General features: G+C 32.0%; 2 protein-coding genes across 2 annotated transcripts; both read left to right on the top strand.

Moving 5' to 3' along the window:
• The first annotated feature begins 478 nt into the window (after window positions 1–478).
• On the top strand, window positions 479–2,331 carry LOC114171910 (GDSL esterase/lipase At1g71691-like). Its single transcript, XM_028056687.1, has 5 exons — window positions 479–734; window positions 858–982; window positions 1,375–1,620; window positions 1,786–2,038; window positions 2,147–2,331. Exons 1-5 carry the CDS (start codon window positions 479–481, stop codon window positions 2,329–2,331), a joined length of 1,065 nt encoding a protein of 354 aa, XP_027912488.1.
• Window positions 2,332–5,644: 3,313 nt separating this feature from the next.
• LOC114171911 (GDSL esterase/lipase At2g03980-like) lies at window positions 5,645–22,099 on the top strand. Its single transcript, XM_028056688.1, is given in 8 exon segments — window positions 5,645–5,836; window positions 5,934–5,976; window positions 20,304–20,507; window positions 20,631–20,664; window positions 20,666–20,752; window positions 21,142–21,388; window positions 21,554–21,806; window positions 21,915–22,099. Coding segments are annotated over 8 exon segments (1,245 nt in total).
• The last annotated feature ends 722 nt before the right edge of the window (window positions 22,100–22,821 follow it).

A 22,821-nucleotide genomic window follows, 5' to 3' on the forward strand; every position in this document is an offset into this window, starting at 1 on the left:
AAAAATAAATTTAAGAAAATAATGATTAACTAAAGACATATTTCACTTAATATTAATTGTTATTAGATAAAACAATAATTTAAAATGGACAAATTTTAAAATGAAAAAAACACTATAGATGTATTTGATTGAATCGAATTATTCTATATCTAGCTACCTTCTAACTAATAGGAGATATATTTATACAAAAGAAAAATGAGAAATATAACTTTTAAAATTAAGAAAAAAAGAGAGGGATGGAACTGAAGAGAGATGAAAAAGGAAAATTAAAGAAGAATTGGCTAGCCTTTACCAAATTTGAAAAAGAATAACAAAAAATCTATTTAGGGCACAAAACAAGAGTTAGACAATGAAGCATGCTGAGAGATAACTACACACATTTGAGTTGTACTTTTCATTATCAAATAGTAATGCTTACCATATAAACTATTATTTAAGAAATTATTTGGATTCTTGAATTACTCCAAAAGAAAACAAAATGGAAATAAGCTTAAGAAAGCTCTGGGTTATTTCCATACTCATAATCCAGCAATTTACATTCTTGGCTGATGCCTCGCATTCTAGAAAGAAGATTGTTCCAGCTCTTTACGTTTTCGGTGATTCAACCGTAGACGCCGGAAACAACAACAATCTCAAGACACTTGCCAAGGCAAATAAATTTCCCTATGGGATTGACTTCAATAATTGTTCCACAGGAAGGTTTAGCAATGGCAAAACAATTGCTGATATTATTGGTAACTTTTCCACCTTTCTTTTGGAACATTGTCTTTGTCTCTATTTATTTGAGGTTTTGTGTTTCCATGTAAACATGAAAAATAATATTACCATGAATTTTATGCATGTATTGTCTTTTGTAGCCATTAGATTGGGTTTGCCAATGCCGCCTCCATACTTGGGTGTGCCCAAGTCTCAAAGACATGAAGTAGTCACTGGACTTAACTATGCATCAGGCTCATGTGGAATATTGAATTCAACCAGATCAGTAAGATTCAAAATAAAAAATAAAAGGATTCAATATATTTTTTTGTCTTCAAAATATTTTTAAAAAGATATGTTTCGGCCTTAAAAGTTGTATATGTCATCTCTATGTTTAATGAAAGCTATGTAAAATCCTTCCAGCAAAGGATACATGGAAGTTATATTGTAGTCCACTGTGGAACTCCATTTATCATATGATAAACAATTTAAGTGTTGTTTATTGGAAATATTTTTTACATAACTTTCATAAAATACATGAACAAAATAGATATATATTTATTTTATAAAGAAATATAATTTTTAAAAATGGTTTCAAGGATAAAAAATATATTTAACCGATGAATAAAAATTTCCCTTTCAATTTATTTCTCATGATATTTTTATTTTGTGATGAAGGGGGATTGTTTATCTTTAGATAAACAAATTGAATACTTCACCTTAAGTGTGGACAACGATCTTCCAAGAAGCATACATAGCAAAACAAAACTAAGGCATTACTTAGCCAATTCCATATACCTCTTATCAATTGGATCTAATGATTACATGTTGAATTATTTCAAGTACCCAAATGAAACCAATAACAAATTAAATCCAGAAAAATATGCAGATTACCTACTTGAGCAACTGACTTCACGTATCAAGGTAATCTTTTAATAAATGTTTAGAATTATACTTTGATTTCTCACATTTAGTAATTGTTATATTTTAATGTCAGCTTTGAAATAAGTATTTTACATATCATAACTATTTATTTTTTTCTCAAAGAATATGAAAAATGTGTTTCCTTCATTTTTTATTTTTCCCTAGAGAATTTATGACCTTGGAGCTCGAAAGTTTGTGGTAAGTAGAATTGGTCAAATTGGATGCACACCAACAGTTAGTATAAGGACACCATATTCCCAAAAATGCAATGAAGATATGAATCAAAAGGTGAAACCCTACTCAGATAAACTTCCTGGGAAGCTACAAGAGCTGCAAACCCAACTCCCACATTCATTATTCGTTAATTTGGATAATTACAACTTCGCCCAGAAAATAAGAAATTCCCCTGAAAAATTTGGTAAACGTCTAACATTAATCTCTTGAAAAAAAATGACTCAAGAAGTTCGCGAGTTTTTTGCATTCCTCTATGATCATAACTGATACTTGTTTTTTATTATACTTTCAGGGTTCAAAAATATTTTTGACTCGTGTGTCCAAGGAGGGAAGCCTTGTGCAAACCGGAATGAATATTATTTTTTTGACTTTGCTCACCCAACTGAAGCTACAAATAAAATACATGCAAATGAGTGTTTTAGTGGAACTCAATTATGTCTTCCTTACAATATTCAAAAATTGATTCACGCTCATTAAACTATTTGTACCATGTTCTTATAGAAATATATCATTATAAATTTTTGTTTATTATTTATTTTTCACGTTCTCTTGATGTATGATAAAGATGTTATACTTTGCTTAACTGCTTTATGTTTCTAAATCACTAGTGAAAACTGAGTAATTTACATTATATGATTTACACGTGAGAGAAGAAAAAGAAAAAGAAAATAGTGGGAGAAGGTGTTGAGATGGATAAGGATCAAGAATTTTAGAAAGTGGAGGATGATGAATAAATATGGAAGGTGGGTAAATTAACCAAACAATCACTCTACCAAGCAATTGCGAAATAAAGATTAATGTTTTTTCCTTTCAAAAGAAGGTGGATTAACTTAATACTACACATGTTTAACTATTTGTGTAGACGCTTGCAATGGATAGAACTCTAACTTACAAAATTAGGCACACAAAAATGTAAACAAAAGTGATTCAAATAAAGATATAGGTGGTACACTTAATGTAATTGTTGAAAGGAGGAGAAAAGGAAAAATGGATGGCATACATCGTACTAGGATAAGATGTTTATCAAAGAAGAAAATCATATAAAAGAAATGAAATAGAAGTAAAATATTGTAAAGTGGAAATCAAGTTTTTTACTCATAAGATAATAAGAACTACCTAACCCAAACACTTGGTGGTATGAGAGTTGAATGAAGATATGAATTATGTATTCGAGAATTTATATTTTGAATTATAATATTTTTAAACATCAATATTTTTTTCAGCAAAAAAAAATATATTAAAAGGAGCAATAGGGTTTTCCCAACCCATATACAAAAAAAAAATACAAGGAAGGAAGTAAAAAGAAAAAATCTACCTCTAAGAGCAATGTCTTCCCATATTGGTTGCTCACAAAATTACATTAATATAACAAAAGAAAAAAAAAATAGGAGAGATCAGATAGAAACCTCATATACCAATTTTATTACCATTTTGGTTCCTATAGAAATCATCAGCAAAAAGACTTCGCAACAATATTTGTTCTAAAACCAAAAAAAGCCAAAACAACCTGTCTCTACAAAAATTTTCCTACTACCTTGGTAGGTTCCACCATACTAATTCCAAAATGATCTTCAGAAACACAAGCACAATATATAGGTAGTATTTCACTTTAAATCCATTGTAACAAAGAACAATGTAGTCCTGTCCCCACCCCATCAGTTAACATATTAGTCTACTAATATAGGGATGAGAAAAGAGCCTTCTAACAACCTAACCAAAAAAGCTAATTTACCAAACAGACATAATTTATAGACACATGGTTGGACACAAACACCAATAAAAGTATGAAACATTTGTAATAGGATTTTTATACACTATTGATGACCATGTTTTGAGTTAGATTCAAGTGAACACTTTGTCACCATCAATTATTGCATTCTTGAAAATGAAATTGTTTCTTTGATTCCAAATACATTCCAAATATTTTTGTAAACATGAAGATTGGCTTAATAAAAATATTGTTAAGGTTCTTAAACTGTATGATATTTCAAAATCTTTTTTCTTGATCAGTTTGTAAGTCTTCAATGTGTCTATCTTTAGAGCATTTGGTGGTTTAGACTATTTATTCTACATTTAATGATAACTTCTTTCATTTTTCATATGAGAGTTCACCTACTTGACACTTTGAGCTTAGTTGTGAAGTAGTATTAACATGACTTCCCTATTAGTTGTAATAGTTGTAATGATAGAAAAAAATGTTAGTTAAGTAAGAGGGAAGCTTTGAGTTGTAATATTTGTTTCATGGTGAATTGTTTTCGTGGATGTAGATTAAAGTGTGTTAATACTTTAATTGAACCATGTTAATCTTTTGTGTATATCTTCCATTATTATCCATTGTTAACTAAGAACATAGGAATCAATTATCTCACCTAAACACTTAGTGGCATGGTAATTGAATTGAGATACAAATTATGTATAAAAAGGTTATGTTTTGAATTTTGTGATTTGTAAACACTAAAAATTGTAATTTGAAATCTAATACCTAAAAATATAGAAAATTATTGTTTGACTGCCATTTTGTACTCTCATCCTTTACTCTCTGATGTGACTTAATGTGGGACATTGATTCTTTCAAAGGAAAAGATAGTGGTACATTGATCAATGACCCACAGTAAGTCATGTCGGGGAGTAAAGAATGAGAGTCAAAAGATAAGAGTCATAATATCATTGTCCTAAGAATATATCATTTATAATGACTACATAATAAAAATATGGTTATATTTATGTATATTTAATGTACAACTTTAGCAACACAACTTTAAAAGAAATATTATAAAAAAGTCTCGATAGGTGTAACTTTCATGACATCAAAAATACAAATTATCTTATAGTATACAAGGTGTATATATATATATATATATATATATATATATATATATATATATATATATATATATTAATTGTGTAAGAATATTTTTTATTACAAAAATCTCAGTTCTGAAAAATTATTATTGATGTGCAATATAAAATTAATTTTACTAAAAATTTTCAGGCATTAATATTGTACATGTTTGTAATAGTGCAACTATTTTACAAATAATCACAAAATGTGAAACTATGAAATCAACATCTGATAGAAAAAAAATATTTTACTTTTTTATGCCAAAATTTATCTGACTGACTTCATTCCGGTTTAAAAGGTTATTCGAACTATTTTTTAAACAAAAAAATGAAAATTAAACTTTATCAGCAACACTGGTTAAGGTTAAAAAATAAAATTCAATAATTGATTAGAGGAAAACATATTTAAACATTTGTGATATTTGGAAAGATAAAATTTACAAGATTAAAATATTAGATATTTCTTGTACTAAATTCAGACATTATAATAATTAAGAGAACTACAATCATGGCTGAACCATTTTTTTAGAAGTTTGGTAATCTTAAAACCATACTATCTAATTTTTAGAAAACAAGTGGTATTACTCCTTATCTATTAGTTAAAATACCTTTTTGGTCCCAATTTTCATTTTGTGCTCAAATAGGTCATAATTTTTGTGAATTCGATTCAATTAGGTCCTAATTGAGTAACGTCATTTAAATTGGTAACGTTTCACTGTACAGTTGGCATTTTTGTGCTACGTGTTCCATTAGTAATCCTATGTGGCAATGTTTTATGTTTAATGACATGTTTAAACAAATTTTTTTCAAATAAATGAAATAAGGAAAAAAAAAATAGAATGTTTAAAAAGTTTGTGTTTGTTCTTAAGGTTTATAAAAATCGTACGTGCCATGTTCTTTCTCGTGTTTGACCTTCCTCGTGTTTGGAACGTTAAGCTTGAATGCAGCTATGTCTCGGACCCAATCTTCTTCTTTATACTCTAATAACTGTGTGCAGCGTAGTTTTCCCTCGTTTGAAGGTGGGGGGCGCATGGTTTTGGGGTTAAGACCCATTTGTGATTGTGGAGAAGTTGTAGTTCTCAGGACAGCAAGAACTCCGAAAAATGTGGGTAGAAAGTTCTGGTGTTGTGCTAACTACAAGGTAAGATTGATTTAATTGCTATTCTTCTAGGTATGTCAGATGTGATGAATCTCTTAATTTTTTTTTTTCGTTTTGATGTTTTTCTGTTCAATAACAGCGTGAGAGTGAAGTTGGTGTTTGGTGTAATTTTTCAAATGGTGGTATGAAGATATTAATGAAGAAAAAGATGCTATTATCATCAACCAAAACATGAAGATACAACATCTCGAGAATGTAGTTAGGGCTCTTAAAAAATGGTTCATTGTATTAGCAAGAGTGGTTTGTATTGTTGGGTTGATAAACGTGGTGATGTGGTCCCTGATGCTGAAAAATTGACAGAAAAGTGTTGTAATTGTGAAGCTAACAATTGTAAGAACCTTTCCAAAATTATCAATGAATTCAGTTATTTATGTTCAATCAGGTCCTTACTTTTATTAGTTATATTCAACTAGGTCCTTACTTTTGTTAGTTATGTTCAATTAGGTCCAAAATTTTAAAATTATGTTGAATTCTATCTTATACTGGATAAATTTGTCATGTTTAATAATGTTCCGAAAAGAGATAAAATCCAAGGTCTAAGACCAGATCACATTGTAAATAGTAAAATGTTGTGAATAGTAAAATTAATAATAATCAAATTATAATTGAGAAGTAACTTAGTTAACATTTCAAATGAAACAAGTTGTTCAAGTTCACCATAATCCTGATCCAACTTACAAAATGAAATAGTCTATGATCCAAATTATCCAAAATGGCTAATCCTAACTGATCCATCTTACAAAGTAACAACCATGAAAGTACATACACATCATCTGAAACATCATCTGCTCCCGGATAACAAATTATCCGATCATCGCCATACACACACAGATAGGGTGAACTATGCACATACACATAAATAAATATGAATAAACCCCTAGTCAATTCAAAATTATATATATTTATTTACAACATCACCCACTTTCCCCCACTCATAACCAATACGAGTTCATGCATGTACTCTAATTTTGGGATTTCATGTGCTTCCACGACCCTCCTCGCTCGTGGTCCAACCTACAAGCCTATTCCGCTTGTAGTCCTGCTTCACGGACTCTCACACTCGTTCATCCGAAATCCTCGCTCGGACCCGGACACACATACTCGCCTTTCCTACTATGAACTCCCTTGCTCATAGCATTCCCAAGTTGAGCATGAAATGAACTCCCTCGCTCATTCATCCCAACAAGGGTACCTCCGGTGAACTAAACTGTTCACGTTCCGCATACGGTCCACCCATCACGAACTCCTCGTTCGCGACTCAATCCAAGCACATCCCAAAATCCTCTGGACTTAGTCCTTCAAGCCCAAACACCCTAGAACATGTAAATACTTCCCACAACTTAAGGAACGTCAACCAAAACAGCTCAAACAGTGCACACATAAGCATAGGTTCACAACATTCTTGCCTAAGCCAAGGGTCTAAGCCAAGGGTCTACGCCTAGGCTAGTCCATCAGCCTCGCTTGAGCTAGCCCAACTCGCTTGAGCGAGCATGAAACAATGACTACATCCTCTTATCTCGCTTAGGCGAACCCCACTCGCTTGAGCGAGACCCCATTCGCTCAACTACTCAAAACTTCTCGCCTGAACGAGAATTCAACATAAACAGTACCAATGCCTCATCGAGACCTTGCTTAGGCAAGCCATTCTCGCCTAAGCGAGAGTATCAGTCGCTCAACATCTGAAAAACCCCTCGCTTGGATGAGAAGTCGCACTCAACACGTGCAAGCTTCATCGCGACCTCGCTTAGGCGAGCCTCTTTCGCCTAAGCGAGAGCATCAGTCGCTCAACCCCAAAACAAGTCGCCCAAGCGAGAAGCATGAATCAGCACCAGAAACAAGGTTCTGCAACTCTCGCTTAGACGAGATGGACTCGCCTGGGCAAGACTTGCAGAGTTCTCTCTTTGTTCATGCATACAATTCACCCAAAATAATGCCAAACCAGTCCGAAATCATACCAAAACAGCATTCAATCATTACCTAGCATAAAACAATGGCTAGCAAACATCAAACATGTTATTTCATTCATTCATATTACCCCAACTCGAGATTGAATCATCTCTACCCAATTCCATACCAAAACCCTCATTCACTTCATATTCCATCACCACAAAAACTTTATGCGCATTATCAAATCCACAATTCTCAATCACATTGCCTATAATATGGAATTCATACCATATAGAATCAATATGAGAATAAAACAAACCCAGAACCACAACCATAATTTTTATGCAAAAATGGACAGCTCCCCTAACTTGGAATTATTGATCAAAAATTGGGAGGAAAGAATGCTTCTCCTCAAGCCTACAAATTTTATGTGCACCCAAACTCCCCACTCACAAACCAATTTTATGCCCAGGGTTCCCTCTACCTTTTCACATTCACTCCAAACTAAATTTAGCAAAAATAAAGTCTACCTTATATCCATCAAGGTTTGAACCCGTGACCCTCCATTCATAAGGCCAACACACAACCATTATGCCAATTCATATTTGGTGATAACTATTATAATCCTATGATTATAATATCACTCACTAGTCACAATTATATTATCAAAAATACTAATAAATCAAATAACACACAACATGCATACATAGGACTCAAACCCAAGTCCTCTCACACAATCAAGTACTCTCAACCAGCTAGTACTTTTCCACGTCACATCAAACAATATTTAATTCCATAAAGGCTCTTCCTACTCGCATTTATTAATTAATTATTTAATTAATTAATTTTCACGGGTCTTACAGAGGAGCATCAATTGGTTGTGAAGACTACACATGTGGAGGCACTTGTGGGCAATGTTTTCTATTGTGCCCCAGTTCACGACAAACTCTATATCTTTTTCTATCCCCACCTTTTCTTAATTGAGTGTCATCTTCCTTTAACTCCCATTGTTCCAGCCTTCTCTTTTTCTTGGGTCTCCCATGCATAGTCCTTTTACGTGGAGGCATGACATCAAATAGTGTGATAATGTAGATTTTTACCATTATCTTGGCTATCTTTTGCTAACAAAATCAACTCCTATTGAGCTTTTTACCCACTTAATCCTCACTTGTACTTTACTTTTGTGAATAAATACAATATAAGGTACATAAATCTAATTATAACACAAATCTCCATTTTTGTGACCAATTTAATGATAGGAAGCTTTTGTCTGAAGCCAAAGAAGTTTTCGACCAGAGAAGAAGAAAAAAAAAGCCAAAATTGAAGACATGAACATAGCAGTTCAAGGCTGAGCGCCAGAAATCAAGGTTGAGCACCATTCTTCTCGCATTTTCCAACGTTGAGCGCCAATTGATTCACATTTCTGGACACTCAGTGGTAGCACTCAGCCCCATTTGGTTCGCATTTTTGGGCTCTGAGCGCTAGAAGCCAGTGCTGAGCGTTGATAAACTCGCATTTTTTGGAAGTTGAGCGGTGCGGGGACGACGCTAAGCGACACCTATGCTGATGTGGCAAAATTAAACCAATTTCTTCTGGATTCTCGAGGGGAAATCATCTTTGGTAGTGGGAGGCGCGAGCAAACTCATTTTGGAGAGCTAGGAGGTGTGCTAGGGCTTGTGGGAATGACTCCTTCTTCCTCTTTGTATCTCTTTCTCTTCCATTTGTAAGCTTCTGCTCTCCATAACAAGGGAGAGCTAAACCTATTTTTGTTGCGGTTAGATGTAACCACTGCACTTTTATGTAATTGCAATGCTTTGAGTATAGAAATGCCTCTTTCATTGAATGCTAGTCTTTTTGTTTCTTCACTTAATGCTTGCATTAATTTGGCCATCCATTGCATGATATTTGGTTCATTGGGTCTGGAAATATCTTTTGAAACCTTGACTCAATGGAGCTTGTACCTAGGAATGGGGCTTGACCCATTGGTTGTCTTAAACCCTAGTGTATAAAGCAAATTTACTTATTAGGAGTTCAAGGAATTGACTTTTAATAAGGAAATTTAGGCTCAATCCATTAAGGAATTAGGGTTTGTGTAAATTTGTGGGTTGACATTAGCATATTAATGTAGAGGACGTAAAATTGTAGTTGCATGAAAGCATAGTTGGTGAATTTTAACTTCGGCAATATCAATTCATATCATTTTAATCTCTTCCATTCACTAAGTGCCTCTAACTTCCAAAGTTCAATTTTAATCATTAATGCAAAATTTAATTTCTTACATGAAACTCAAAATATGAATTCATTCTTTACTTTAAATTAGTCATTAATTACATAATTATTTTAGTATACACAAGTCTCTTGGGAAGCGTATCTCGGTCTTACCAGTTACTACTTGTGCGACCTGATACACTTGCTGGAGTCCTAACACAGTATTGGGCCACAAGTGTTGTCCATTGATAGGGAAGATAATGAAGTTGTACATCTCTTCATAACTCAATTTTTTGAAACATAGAGGGATATAATCTTCTGCATTCAAGTTCAAAAACCTGATGGCAGCATGGGATGCCAATTATCATCCACTTTTTGCAGCTGCAATCTTGGGTGTCCAGGTTGACAACAAACTTGTCCCCTACCACTAAAAGGTGTGCAACTTCAAATACTTTCCCTCCCTGCACAACTACATAATCATTCATATACATACATAAGCACATTATAATTTTAAATAAATGATATAATAAAAAAAGTCAATATAAATAATTCATACCTTCGGATCCAATATCTAGTTTTTTTGGATTCTTCTTGAAGTTTGCTTTTATTTTAGCACAAATCAACCCTTCGATTTTTTTTACCTTCTCTCTTTTAGATTGCCACCTCTTCATTATGTATATTCGTATATCTTCCAACATTCAGAGAACATGCTTGCTTCTAGCATCGACAAGGACATTATTAAATGTCTTTGTCATGTTATTTACTACTGTGTCATTCACTGCATTCCTTATAAATCTTGATCTGGACCAAAATCTGCGTATTCATAGAGATTAATTAGGATTAGCCAATTTTGATATATAACATTATAAACAAATGTGATATTAATACAAACCTAGGTGGTATAGCAATAAGATACTTGAAAGAATCCTCATTCTCCTTTTTTATATCTCTCATTACCCTTTCCCATGCCATAGGGTGTGTCATAGTTGTTGTCTTCCACATTAAGTTCTTCAAGTTTTGACCAACAAACCGTTTTCTGAAATTGGAGTACAAATGTCTCATACAAAATCGTTGCTCTGCACTAGGTAATAATTCTTGGATCGCATGCAACAAACCATGTTTACAAAGCAAAATTATTAGCAAATCAGTACTAAACATTGTGATAAACACTGAATATGAACAAAAATATTACATGGAACATTAATACATTTTGTTGATCGAACATAAATGTACATGCCCCACATACTTCAAGTCCGCCTAGATCATCCACTAGGATTTCCAAAAACCATTTCTAAGTCTCTTTGTTCTCTACTTCCACAATGGCATATGCTAGAGGGAGCATCTAGTCGTTAGCACCCCTCACAACCGTAGTTAGCAACTATGCCCCATATTTCCCTTTCAGGAAGCAACCATCTAACCCTATAATGGGGCAACAAACCACAAAAGCATCTTTGCATGCCTTGAAACATGTGTAAAACCTACTAAATACTGATTTGCCTTGCATATCTCCACTTTCACTTTCACTATGCTACCAGGATTGCATCTTGTAACATCCCATCCGGATATTACGGTTTTAAATAAAATAAAATAAAAATAATACGTCAACGTCATTTATTAAATCTCATTTCCCAAAACGCGGGAAATTTAAAACTTCATTACATAGTCAAATAAACTAAATCCAAATCATAAACTTGATTAAATCATAAGTATCGCAAAGTGTTTACAAAATTATTCCAAATCATAAAACAATAAAACTTTGAGAAAACTCTTTATCCTAGTCTAGCCTCGCTTTGGCTCTATGCCTCACCAGATCCACCTGCAACATCATTTTCTCACGTGTACCGCGCACACGATCATCGCCAAACATAGACAGATAGGGTGAGCTAATAATAGAAACATCAATCATATAAATAAAGCATTTATATGTCAATACAAATATACCAAAGGAATTCCCTCCTTTAATTTCAACCCACTTGACCGCTACCATGTTAATCGTGTTCTACTTCTTCTAGTGAGTACCTCAAGATGTGTTGCTGCCATACCTATTGGCCACAACCGATAGAGCACATGCGGGAAACCATGCTACGGATCATACACCATAACGCTAGGTGGAGTTCCCAAATACGAACATAGTTCGCAACGTCCCAAGACTACCAAACTCGTCAGCTAACTACTGAGGAGGGTAATCTATCTGGACCCATCTGAACTGGCCACAACCAGCACACTCACATCGGCAACACTCGCTAACCTGAGCTCAACTCAAAGGTTCCTCGTGTTCATCCGCCATCCCGAGCTCAACTCGAGGGATGCCATTCCGAGCTCAACTCGAGGAATGCCACGTGCTTAACCCCTATCCCGAGCTCAACTCAAGGGATACGTTCCGAGCTCAACTCAAGGAACACCAACAACCCACCTTCGAAGCATCATTATAGCCTTGTAGATCACGCATGTCCAGAGTGAAACATCAATACTGCTGCAGTAGAATCGCCTGGCGGGGAACACGTACCACCAAGCACTGTCGCGTCCAGACCGCCTATCGGGGGATACGTACCGCCACACGCCAAGCGCCTCTAATGCTACTGTTTCAACAAGTATCGCCTGACGGGACAACCCTTACCGACAAGCGCGCGCCACACACTTGAATACTCTAGTGGTTTTGTAGTTATCGCCTGGCGGTTAAACACCACTGCCAGGCACTACACCAGTACTTACGCAATATTTGTTTTTAAGCACCCATAACAAGGTGAAGCACCACATGTTTTTAAGCACCACTACTGACCACCAAATCAAATCTCCACCGTTTGAAGTGAAGCACCACATGTGATGAACCACCTGTCAAAATTTCACCTAAATCAGATGGTTAACGAACCGAGAAATGCAGATTTACGAAAACTGCACGAATTAGAAAAATAGTGGTGCCTAGCGCCAAAAATAAGAAGCCTGGCGCCTGGCGGTACAAACCAAGTGCTAGGCGGTTCCTATTCTGCGAAAATAAGAAAAATAGCGTTTTTCGTGAATCAGAACACCACACAGCTCTGGTATGGCACGTGGCAGCCAATTGGGTGCCGCCCCCAAGTGGTTCCTGCACTTGCGTACCTTACCCCCTTCACAACAACTCTGATTTCCATCCATTTAAGACTCCATAGGATACGATCCCAGTAATTAGGATTATGGTTCATCCCTAACACTTCCCATTCACGAATTTATTCACATTTTCCCTTAGATTGCTGCCACTATAGAAATTTCCAATTCATTAACCCTAAGATAATATTCCTATTGTTTCATCCAATTTAGCCATCAATTAAATGAATTTCAATGAAGTTTGACATCCTATCACCCCTTAACCATTAAAATTGGCTTTCCCTCCAATTAGAGTCATCCCACAACACTCAGAACACCAAAATCGAACCAAAATTTGGTTCGAATCGCCTGACGGGTGTTCATCACTGCCAGGCAGTTCAAGCAAAACCTAGCAACTCGGTTGGTCTGTCATGCGTCGCCTAGCGGGCAAGCTCGTGCCGCCAGGCGGTTCCATCTCTGGAACCCCAAAATGCCCATAAAAAGATGAGTCGCCTGGCGATGGTTCATCACCCGCCAAGCGATTTCTGGAAAACTCCATAAACATGAAAATCATATGAAATAGGCAAGAATTATGCATACAATTTATCATACAGTTCATGCATTTAATAAAAACACGTAAAATTAGTGTAGTCTAGCTCCCCTAACCTGGTTTCCTTAGATTATTTTTGGACTCGTTGTGAGTTCCCTCTTGATCACAATGATGTTCCCTTGACTCTATCTCAATGCAGCTCCTTGCTTCCCTCAATCCTCACCTTACACTCTCAATTTTCGTATACCTATGGCTATGCAACAATAATAGTCCCTAAACCACTCTTTCTTTCTCTTAATTGGTCACTAATTGTGGTCTTAATGAGAGGTAAATGGTATAAAACGAAAATACCATTAAACTTGAGTTTAATTGTCATTCATAGGCAGTTCTATGATGGTTTTCCTACCCCCTTGGCTGCTAGGGTTTCCTTGCCCTTTCACCTTCATGCCAAAGGAAATTTTGGCAAAAAGAAAGTTTAATTTGGATTAGGTTCAAACCCATACCATGCCAAATGTCAAATCAATGCATAACCATTCAACCAATTCATATTTCATGATAATTTATATAATTCTATGATTATATTATCACTCATCATGATCCAGCACATATTTAAAATAATAATAAATTAAATAGCATGCATAGAACTTGAACCTAAAACCTCTCACATAATTAAGTACTCTCAACCATTTGAGCTAATACTTTTTCCACGTCACATCAATCAATATTAAATGCCATAAAGGCTCCCACTACCCGCATTTATTAATTAATTATTTATTTAATTAATTAAATTTCACAGGTCTTACACATCTCAGAATTTCATATGCATAGTCATGTATTCTTCGAAATTGTTCTTTAAATGACCCTTCCACTTGGTCTAAAGCTAAGGACTTTGCCCTACGAGCCATAGCCATTGAGATACTTGTATTCCACTTCCTTAACCCCTTCTCTCACACACCTTCTTACTAAGCCATTTTGCGCTCATAATCTTCAGTTTGAACTCCCTAAATCAAATATGCCTATCAACCATTTTCCTTAACTTCCATGCCTTGCGTAAAGGGAAATATGCAGCCTATGCGGACCATTCACATTTTCCTTGTGCCCCCATACATTTCACTCTCACTCTTTGTTTATCATTTTTAACCCATCTAATATTTCTACCAGAATGAACTGCATAAGTAGTTATAGCTTGTTTCAAGTGTTCCTTATCTATGAAATTTGTGCCTACGTCCCACTTATAGTCAGCCATGGATTTTTGGCATGTAAAGAAAGGTCCACTAACACATTCAATATCACATGAAAAACACATAGGGACCACAACTTTGAAAGAAATAAAATCGACAAAGCACGCACACAACCCCAATCCACTTATAAAGACTATCACTAAATTAGGGAAAAGGAGTGGGACACACCAAGGGAAAGGAGAATGACATACAATAACATAGAATAACACCACAAAAGCACAATCACACAATCACAAGCTCAATCGAAAATAACATAAATGCAATCGCAAATAAGAAAAACGCATTCGCAAATAGGACATAAAAATTTGTAAACCTAACCTCTCTTGATGAATCACTGATGATCCCAATAGTAATGGCACACCCAATCGCGATCTGAAGTTTTCTTACTTTTGCCCAAATTCGAACAAACCTAAATCCCCAATTTTCTAACTAAGACCCCAACCCGTGTTTTTGGTTTAATCTGCCTGTGTTGTTTTTATTTATTTTTTTAATTTTCCTCCTTTTCATTTATTTTAAGAGAAAATATGTTTAAACATGAGATTAAACATCTCACTAAAAACAAAACAGTGCCACGTAGGGTTACTAATGAAACATGTAACACATAAATGCCAACTATATAGTGAAACATTACCATTTTAAACGGTGTTACCCAATTAGGACCTAATTGAATCAAATTGACAAAAAATAGGACCTATTTGAGCACAAAATGAAAATTAGGACCAAAAAGATATTTTTACCTTGTCTATTCTTTACATATATCTTTGGATGGGGTGGGTTGAGAGGCAAAGAAAGGAAGGAAGGGGGGAAAAGATTGTTTGGATATAGGAAAAATGAATGAAAAGTGAGTGAAAGTTATCTATGTGATATGATTTTGTGATAAGTATAAATGAGAAAAAATAATTAAATGTTTAATTTAATTATTGACTAAAATGTTATAAGATATATATTAAGGTTAGTTTTTAAAATAAATATAAATATAAATATATATATATATATATATATATATATATATATATATATATATATATATATGGTATTAAATTTAAGTTGCTTAAAGGTGAAAACACTAATATATGATAATATATGATGTTATCATTTGAGGCATAAGTTCACGCTATATTTAAAAGCTTTGTAAATAGAGTGATAAATATGTTCATATAATTATGTTTTATATAAATAAAACCACAAGTGCAAAATCAAGAACACACTATGTTTTTGGCCTTAACCAAAATCAAATCAAATAGAATACATTTTTGTTTTATAAAACAAACATTAATCATGTTAAGTATGTCTCATTACATAATCGATTATGTTATCATCCATAATCAATTATGTGTTAAGGTATACCCAATGTTTCTCCCACGTTTATGCTCACAAGCACATTAATTATGAGAATTATTATGTCAACATATGTATAAGGGGTAAATGGGTAAAAGTCTCATACATGGCACAAAATCATCTTTTCTTCCCGCCTCAGTCAAGGGGGCCCTCTCCCCCTTTCACTCCTTTTTTCTTTCCTACCCTTTCCACCCAAAATCACATAATAAAATTTAAATAGCATATCTTCTCTTTCTTCTTTTAGGTTGTGTTCTTTTGAATGGATGGATTTGAGGAAGAGTGTGAGGATGAATTTGGATAGATTTGAGTGGATGAATATGTGTGTTTTTTTAGGTGAATTTAGAAGGTAAAGTAAGTAAATTTGAAGATGAATTTTGTGAGAGTTAGTGAATGATTTGAATGATGTGATAGATAAAAAAATTACAATAGATAAAATTTGAAAATTACCTAACTACCTTTCTAATAAAAATAAAATTAAAGAATTTTTAAATAAGTTAAAAATATTAAATTTTAATAATATTTTTATTATTATTAATTATTACCTATAATAAATATTTATTATTATCAATTGTTATATATATATATTATAAATTATTATTATATTATATACATTATTATTATTATTATTAAATAAATAATAACAATAATTAGTAATAATAATAATAATATATAATAATTTATAAAGATATTGTATTATTACAATAGTATTAATTATATATGGTAAATAAAGTTATAATGGTATTAATATAGGAAAATGGCACACGGATAAAATTGTAAAGTGTACTTTCATCCACCTAAATCTTCTATGTAGCGAGGGGATACAATTTTAAACTATTTTTATAATATGTGCTTTTACGTTAGTGTATTTTTTTTGAAAAGGAACATGAATGTAATTATAAATCCATAGTTGCAAATCAACTGATTTAAACAATTAGCTTAAACTGACATACGCTTAACTTCTAAAGTAAATAAATGGATCCATTCAAAAATCAATAGTAACTCTACATGTCTTTATATATATATATATATATATATATATATATATATATATATATATTATATATATATATATATATATATATATATATATTATATATATATATATATATATATATATATATATATATATATATATATATATATATATATATATATATATATATTATAAGGACTTAAGAAATAGTTTAAAAGTAAAGGTAGTTCTAAAGATGAACTTGATTATTTTATTCATAAAAAGTTCAATTATAAATAGATATTTTATAAAAATCATTATCTTTATGAAAACCTTTTTCTAAAGTTTCTTTTTCATTTTTTAACCTTTTTAGCACATCTTTCATATAAGCTACAATTTTTTATTGTTGTTGTATAGAGAGTTTTATGTGCCTTAAAAGTAGAGAGCACAACAAAAATGTTGTTTATTTGTTTTAAGCAATACGATAGAAAATGTTGATAGTTATGGCTATAGTTTTTAAAATATGGATAGTTTAAACTCATTTGACCATTCAAACATTCAATTCATAAAATTTGAAGACATGATTAGAACAAGTTCAGAAACAATTTAATAGTTAAGCATTTCCAGACACAAATTAAAATACTACCAAACAAGAAATAATAAAGAAAAATAAAATTTAAATAAAAAAAACTTAGAAAAAAACTTAAAAACTTAGAAAACACCGGGTTGTCTGACAATAAGCGCTTACTTAAAGTCTTTTAGCTTGACGCCCTTAATTATTAGGCTTGGTTGGTGCTTTTGGTATGTTATTTCTCTCGCACACCTATACAAAACAAGGGAACATTAGAAGGTACAAATTAATAGTAACAATTAATTTATATAAAAATTAAATTATACATAAAAATAGAAAGATAAATATATAAACACTTTAAGTCAAACTTGTGAAATAAAACACGCTTGACTAAACAAAACGCTAATCCCGAGAATGGTGTCCAAAACTTGTTACAAAAATTGACAAGTGTACCAAATCGTACATATAATAAAGTGGATAAGTCGAGATATCGTTTTCCCAAGAGAGTCATGTTATTTAGAAAAAAATATGTTTATTTACTAATTAAGGCCAATAACTATAAAGTAATGAAAAATATTAATTTTTTGTTTATAAAATTATTCAAAATTATAGAAAGCAAATTAAATTTATGAAATTAAATATATGGTAGAGACTTCACCAGGGTTGGGTTTCATGATCTAATTCAATGTAAAAACACTAAATAATATACATCTAAATCCTACTCTAGCATTCCCACCACTATCTAACAAGTCCTAATGTGTTAGAAACAAGTCTAAACTTAATAGTAAAAATCATAATGTCTTAGACCTTTTCTTATTAAAATTTTGCATTTAGCTTTAAATTCGAATCTTAGGAATGACCAATGATGTACTCTGTCTTGATGCATAATCAGTTAGTTGTTTATTCTAGGTTTTAACATCGTGTCCAATGATTAGATACCCATAAATATGCAAACATTCAATTCATGTAGTTAAGAATGGTAATATAACACAAAATAATGAAAAAAAATGTTAATTAACATAAATCACAAAGAGTTAAGATACATTACGTCCAATCCCATGAATAAAGGTATACATTCTGAACACTAGAAAAAGAAAATAATGATGAACGCTTCTAGCCTTTAGAAGGTGCCTCTACCTCCAAAAGATCAAGTTTCCTCTCTCTCTCTCTCTCTCCCTCTCTCCCAAAAGGGGAGGTCCCCAAAAAGAGTGGTTTATTTTTAACTCCGTTGAGCCTTCTATTTAAGAACTTTCAAAACCTGACTGAGCTTGGAATTTGTACTTAAATTTGTAATTGAAGTAACCAACTCTATTGATAATTGATTATATTGATAACTTCTTAAATATCTGTAATTTCCACTTATCTACAATATAAATCAAATACTTATATATTCCAATTTATTAAATAAAACCTTAATTATCTAATAAAAGATAAAATACTTATCTTTTATAAAATTATCTAATAAATCTTAATTATCTAATAAAAAAATAAATTACTTATCTTCTCTAAATTATTTAATAGACCCTTAATTATTTAAAAATATAATAACAAAAATACCAATAACAAATAAAAAATAAACATAAGAAAAACATGATAATTTCAATTATAAAAAATCTTATGCTGAGTAACTTAATGTATTGTGGAGAACACCATACAAAAACTAAGAAAATTGTACACCATAAAGTACCCCTAAATGTAGGAAAGCAAATGAATAAAATACTTTAATATGTGCTGCATAAGTGTTGTCTTGTGAAATTTTGGGATAATCTTATGGAGATTATAATGCACTCTTTGACATAGTACAAAGTTGACTAGTCTTTTGTAATATAAATTATATACAATATTTAAAGCATATTAGGCATATTGTTTAGCAAAATAACTAAAACATAAATTTCTCTCTTGTATCCAAATTGTTTGAAATATATTATACTCATTGTAGAATTGATATGGAAATGTAATTAAAGGACATACTATTATAATACCTATTGTAAATATCACGTATAAGGATTTGGTACCCCAAGTACTTAATTTGTAAATACAGTTTTGTTTGCTGATAAAAATATATATAAAAAGTTAGTTTTTATTTAAAAAAAGGTGCATAGAAAAATATTAGGAGAAAATAAATTTAAGAAATAATGATTAACTAAAGACATATTTCACTTAATATTAATTGTTATTAGATAAAACAATAATTTAAAATGGACAAATTTTAAAATGAAAAAAACACTATAGATGTATTTGATTGAATCGAATTATTCTATATCTAGCTACCTTCTAACTAATAGGAGATATATTTATACAAAAGAAAAATGAGAATATAACTTTTAAAATTAAGAAAAAAAAGAGAGGGATGGAACTGAAGAGAGATGAAAAGGAAAATTAAAGAAGAATTGGCTAGCCTTTACCAAATTTGAAAAAGAATAACAAAAATTCTATTTAGGGCACAAAACAAGAGTTAGACAATGAAGCATGCTGAGAGATAACTACACACATTTGAGTTGTACTTTTCATTATCAAATAGTAATGCTTACCATATAAACTATTATTTAAGAAATTATTTGGATTCTTGAATTACTCCAAAAGAAAACAAAATGGAAATAAGCTTAAGAAAGCTCTGGGTTATTTCCATACTCATAATCCAGCAATTTGCATTCTGGCTGATGCCTCGCATTCTAGAAAGAAGATTGTTCCAGCTCTTTACGTTTTCGGTGATTCAACCGTAGACGCCGGAAACAACAACAATCTCAAGACACTTGCCAAGGCAAATAAATTTCCCTATGGGATTGACTTCAATAATTGTTCCACAGGAAGGTTTAGCAATGGCAAAACAATTGCTGATATTATTGGTAACTTTTCCACCTTTCTTTTGGAAACATTGTCTTTGTCTCTATTTATTTGAGGTTTTGTGTTTCCATGTAACATGAAAAATAATATTACCAGGAATTTTATGCATGTATTGTCTTTTGTAGCCATTAGATTGGGTTTGCCAATGCCGCCTCCATACTGGGTGTGCCCAAGTCTCAAAGACATAAGTAGTCACTGGACTTAACTATGCATCAGGCTCATGTGGAATATTGAATTCAACCAGATCAGTAAGATTCAAATAAAAAATAAAAGGATTCAATATTTTTTTTGTCTTCAAAATATTTTTAAAAAGATATGTTTCGGCCTTAAAAGTTGTATATGTCATCTCTATGTTTAATGAAAGCTATGTAAAATCCTTCCAGCAAAGGATACATGGAAGTTATATTGTAGTCCACTGTGGAACTCCATTTATCATATGATAAACAATTTAAGTGTTGTTTATTGGAAATATTTTTTACATAACTTTCATAAAATACATGAACAAAATAGATATATATTTATTTTATAAAGAAATATAATTTTTAAAAATGGTTTCAAGGATAAAAAATATATTTAACCGATGAATAAAAATTTCCCTTTCAATTTATTTCTCATGATATTTTTATTTTGTGATGAAGGGGATTGTTTATCTTTAGATAAACAAATTGAATACTTCACCTTAAGTGTGGACAACGATCTTCCAAGAAGCATACATAGCAAAACAAAACTAAGGCATTACTTAGCCAATTCCATATACCTCTTATCAATTGGATCTAATGATTACATGTTGAATTATTTCAAGTACCCAAATGAAACCAATAACAAATTAAATCCAGAAAAATATGCAGATTACCTACTTGAGCAACTGACTTCACGTATCAAGGTAATCTTTTAATAAATGTTTAGAATTATACTTTGATTTCTCACATTTAGTAATTGTTATATTTTAATGTCAGCTTTGAAATAAGTATTTTACATATCATAACTATTTATTTTTTTCTCAAAGAATATGAAAAATGTGTTTCCTTCATTTTTTATTTTTCCCTAGAGAATTTATGACCTTGGAGCTCGAAAGTTTGTGGTAAGTAGAATTGGTCAAATTGGATGCACACCAACAGTTAGTATAAGGACACCATATTCCCAAAAATGCAATGAAGATATGAATCAAAAGGTGAAACCCTACTCAGATAAACTTCCTGGGAAGCTACAAGAGCTGCAAACCCAACTCCCACATTCATTATTCGTTAATTTGGATAATTACAACTTCGCCCAGAAAATAAGAAATTCCCCTGAAAAATTTGGTAAACGTCTAACATTAATCTCTTGAAAAAAAATGACTCAAGAAGTTCGCGAGTTTTTTGCATTCCTCTATGATCATAACTGATACTTGTTTTTTATTATACTTTCAGGGTTCAAAAATATTTTTGACTCGTGTGTCCAAGGAGGGAAGCCTTGTGCAAACCGGAATGAATATTATTTTTTTGACTTTGCTCACCCAACTGAAGCTACAAATAAAATACATGCAAATGAGTGTTTTAGTGGAACTCAATTATGTCTTCCTTACAATATTCAAAAATTGATTCACGCTCATTAAACTATTTGTACCATGTTCTTATAGAAATATATCATTATAAATTTTTGTTTATTATTTATTTTTCACGTTCTCTTGATGTATGATAAAGATGTTATACTTTGCTTAACTGCTTTATGTTTCTAAATCACTAGTGAAAACTGAGTAATTTACATTATATGATTTACACGTGAGAGAAGAAAAAGAAAAAGAAAATAGTGGGAGAAGGTGTTGAGATGGATAAGGATCAAGAATTTTAGAAAGTGGAGGATGATGAATAAATATGGAAGGTGGGTAAATTAACCAAACAATCACTCTACCAAGCAATTGCGAAATAAAGATTAATGTTTTTTCCTTTCAAAAGAAGGTGGATTAACTTAATACTACACATGTTTAACTATTTGTGTAGACGCTTGCAATGGATAGAACTCTAACTTTACAAAATTAGGCACACAAAAATGTAAACAAAAGTGATTCAAATAAAGATATAGGTGGTACACTTAATGTAATTGTTGAAAGGAGGAGAAAAGGAAAAATGGATGGCATACATTCGTACTAGGATATGTTTATCAAAGAAGAAAATCATATAAAAGAAATGAAATAGAAGTAAAATATTGTAAAGTGGAAATCAAGTTTTTTACTCATAAGATAATAAGAACTACCTAACCCAAACACTTGGTGGTATGAGAGTTGAATGAAGATATGAATTATGTATTCGAGAATTTATATTTTGAATTATAATATTT

Source organism: Vigna unguiculata, unplaced genomic scaffold (assembly GCF_004118075.2).
Source record: "Vigna unguiculata cultivar IT97K-499-35 unplaced genomic scaffold, ASM411807v1 contig_41, whole genome shotgun sequence".
Lineage (NCBI taxonomy): Eukaryota > Viridiplantae > Streptophyta > Magnoliopsida > Fabales > Fabaceae > Vigna > Vigna unguiculata.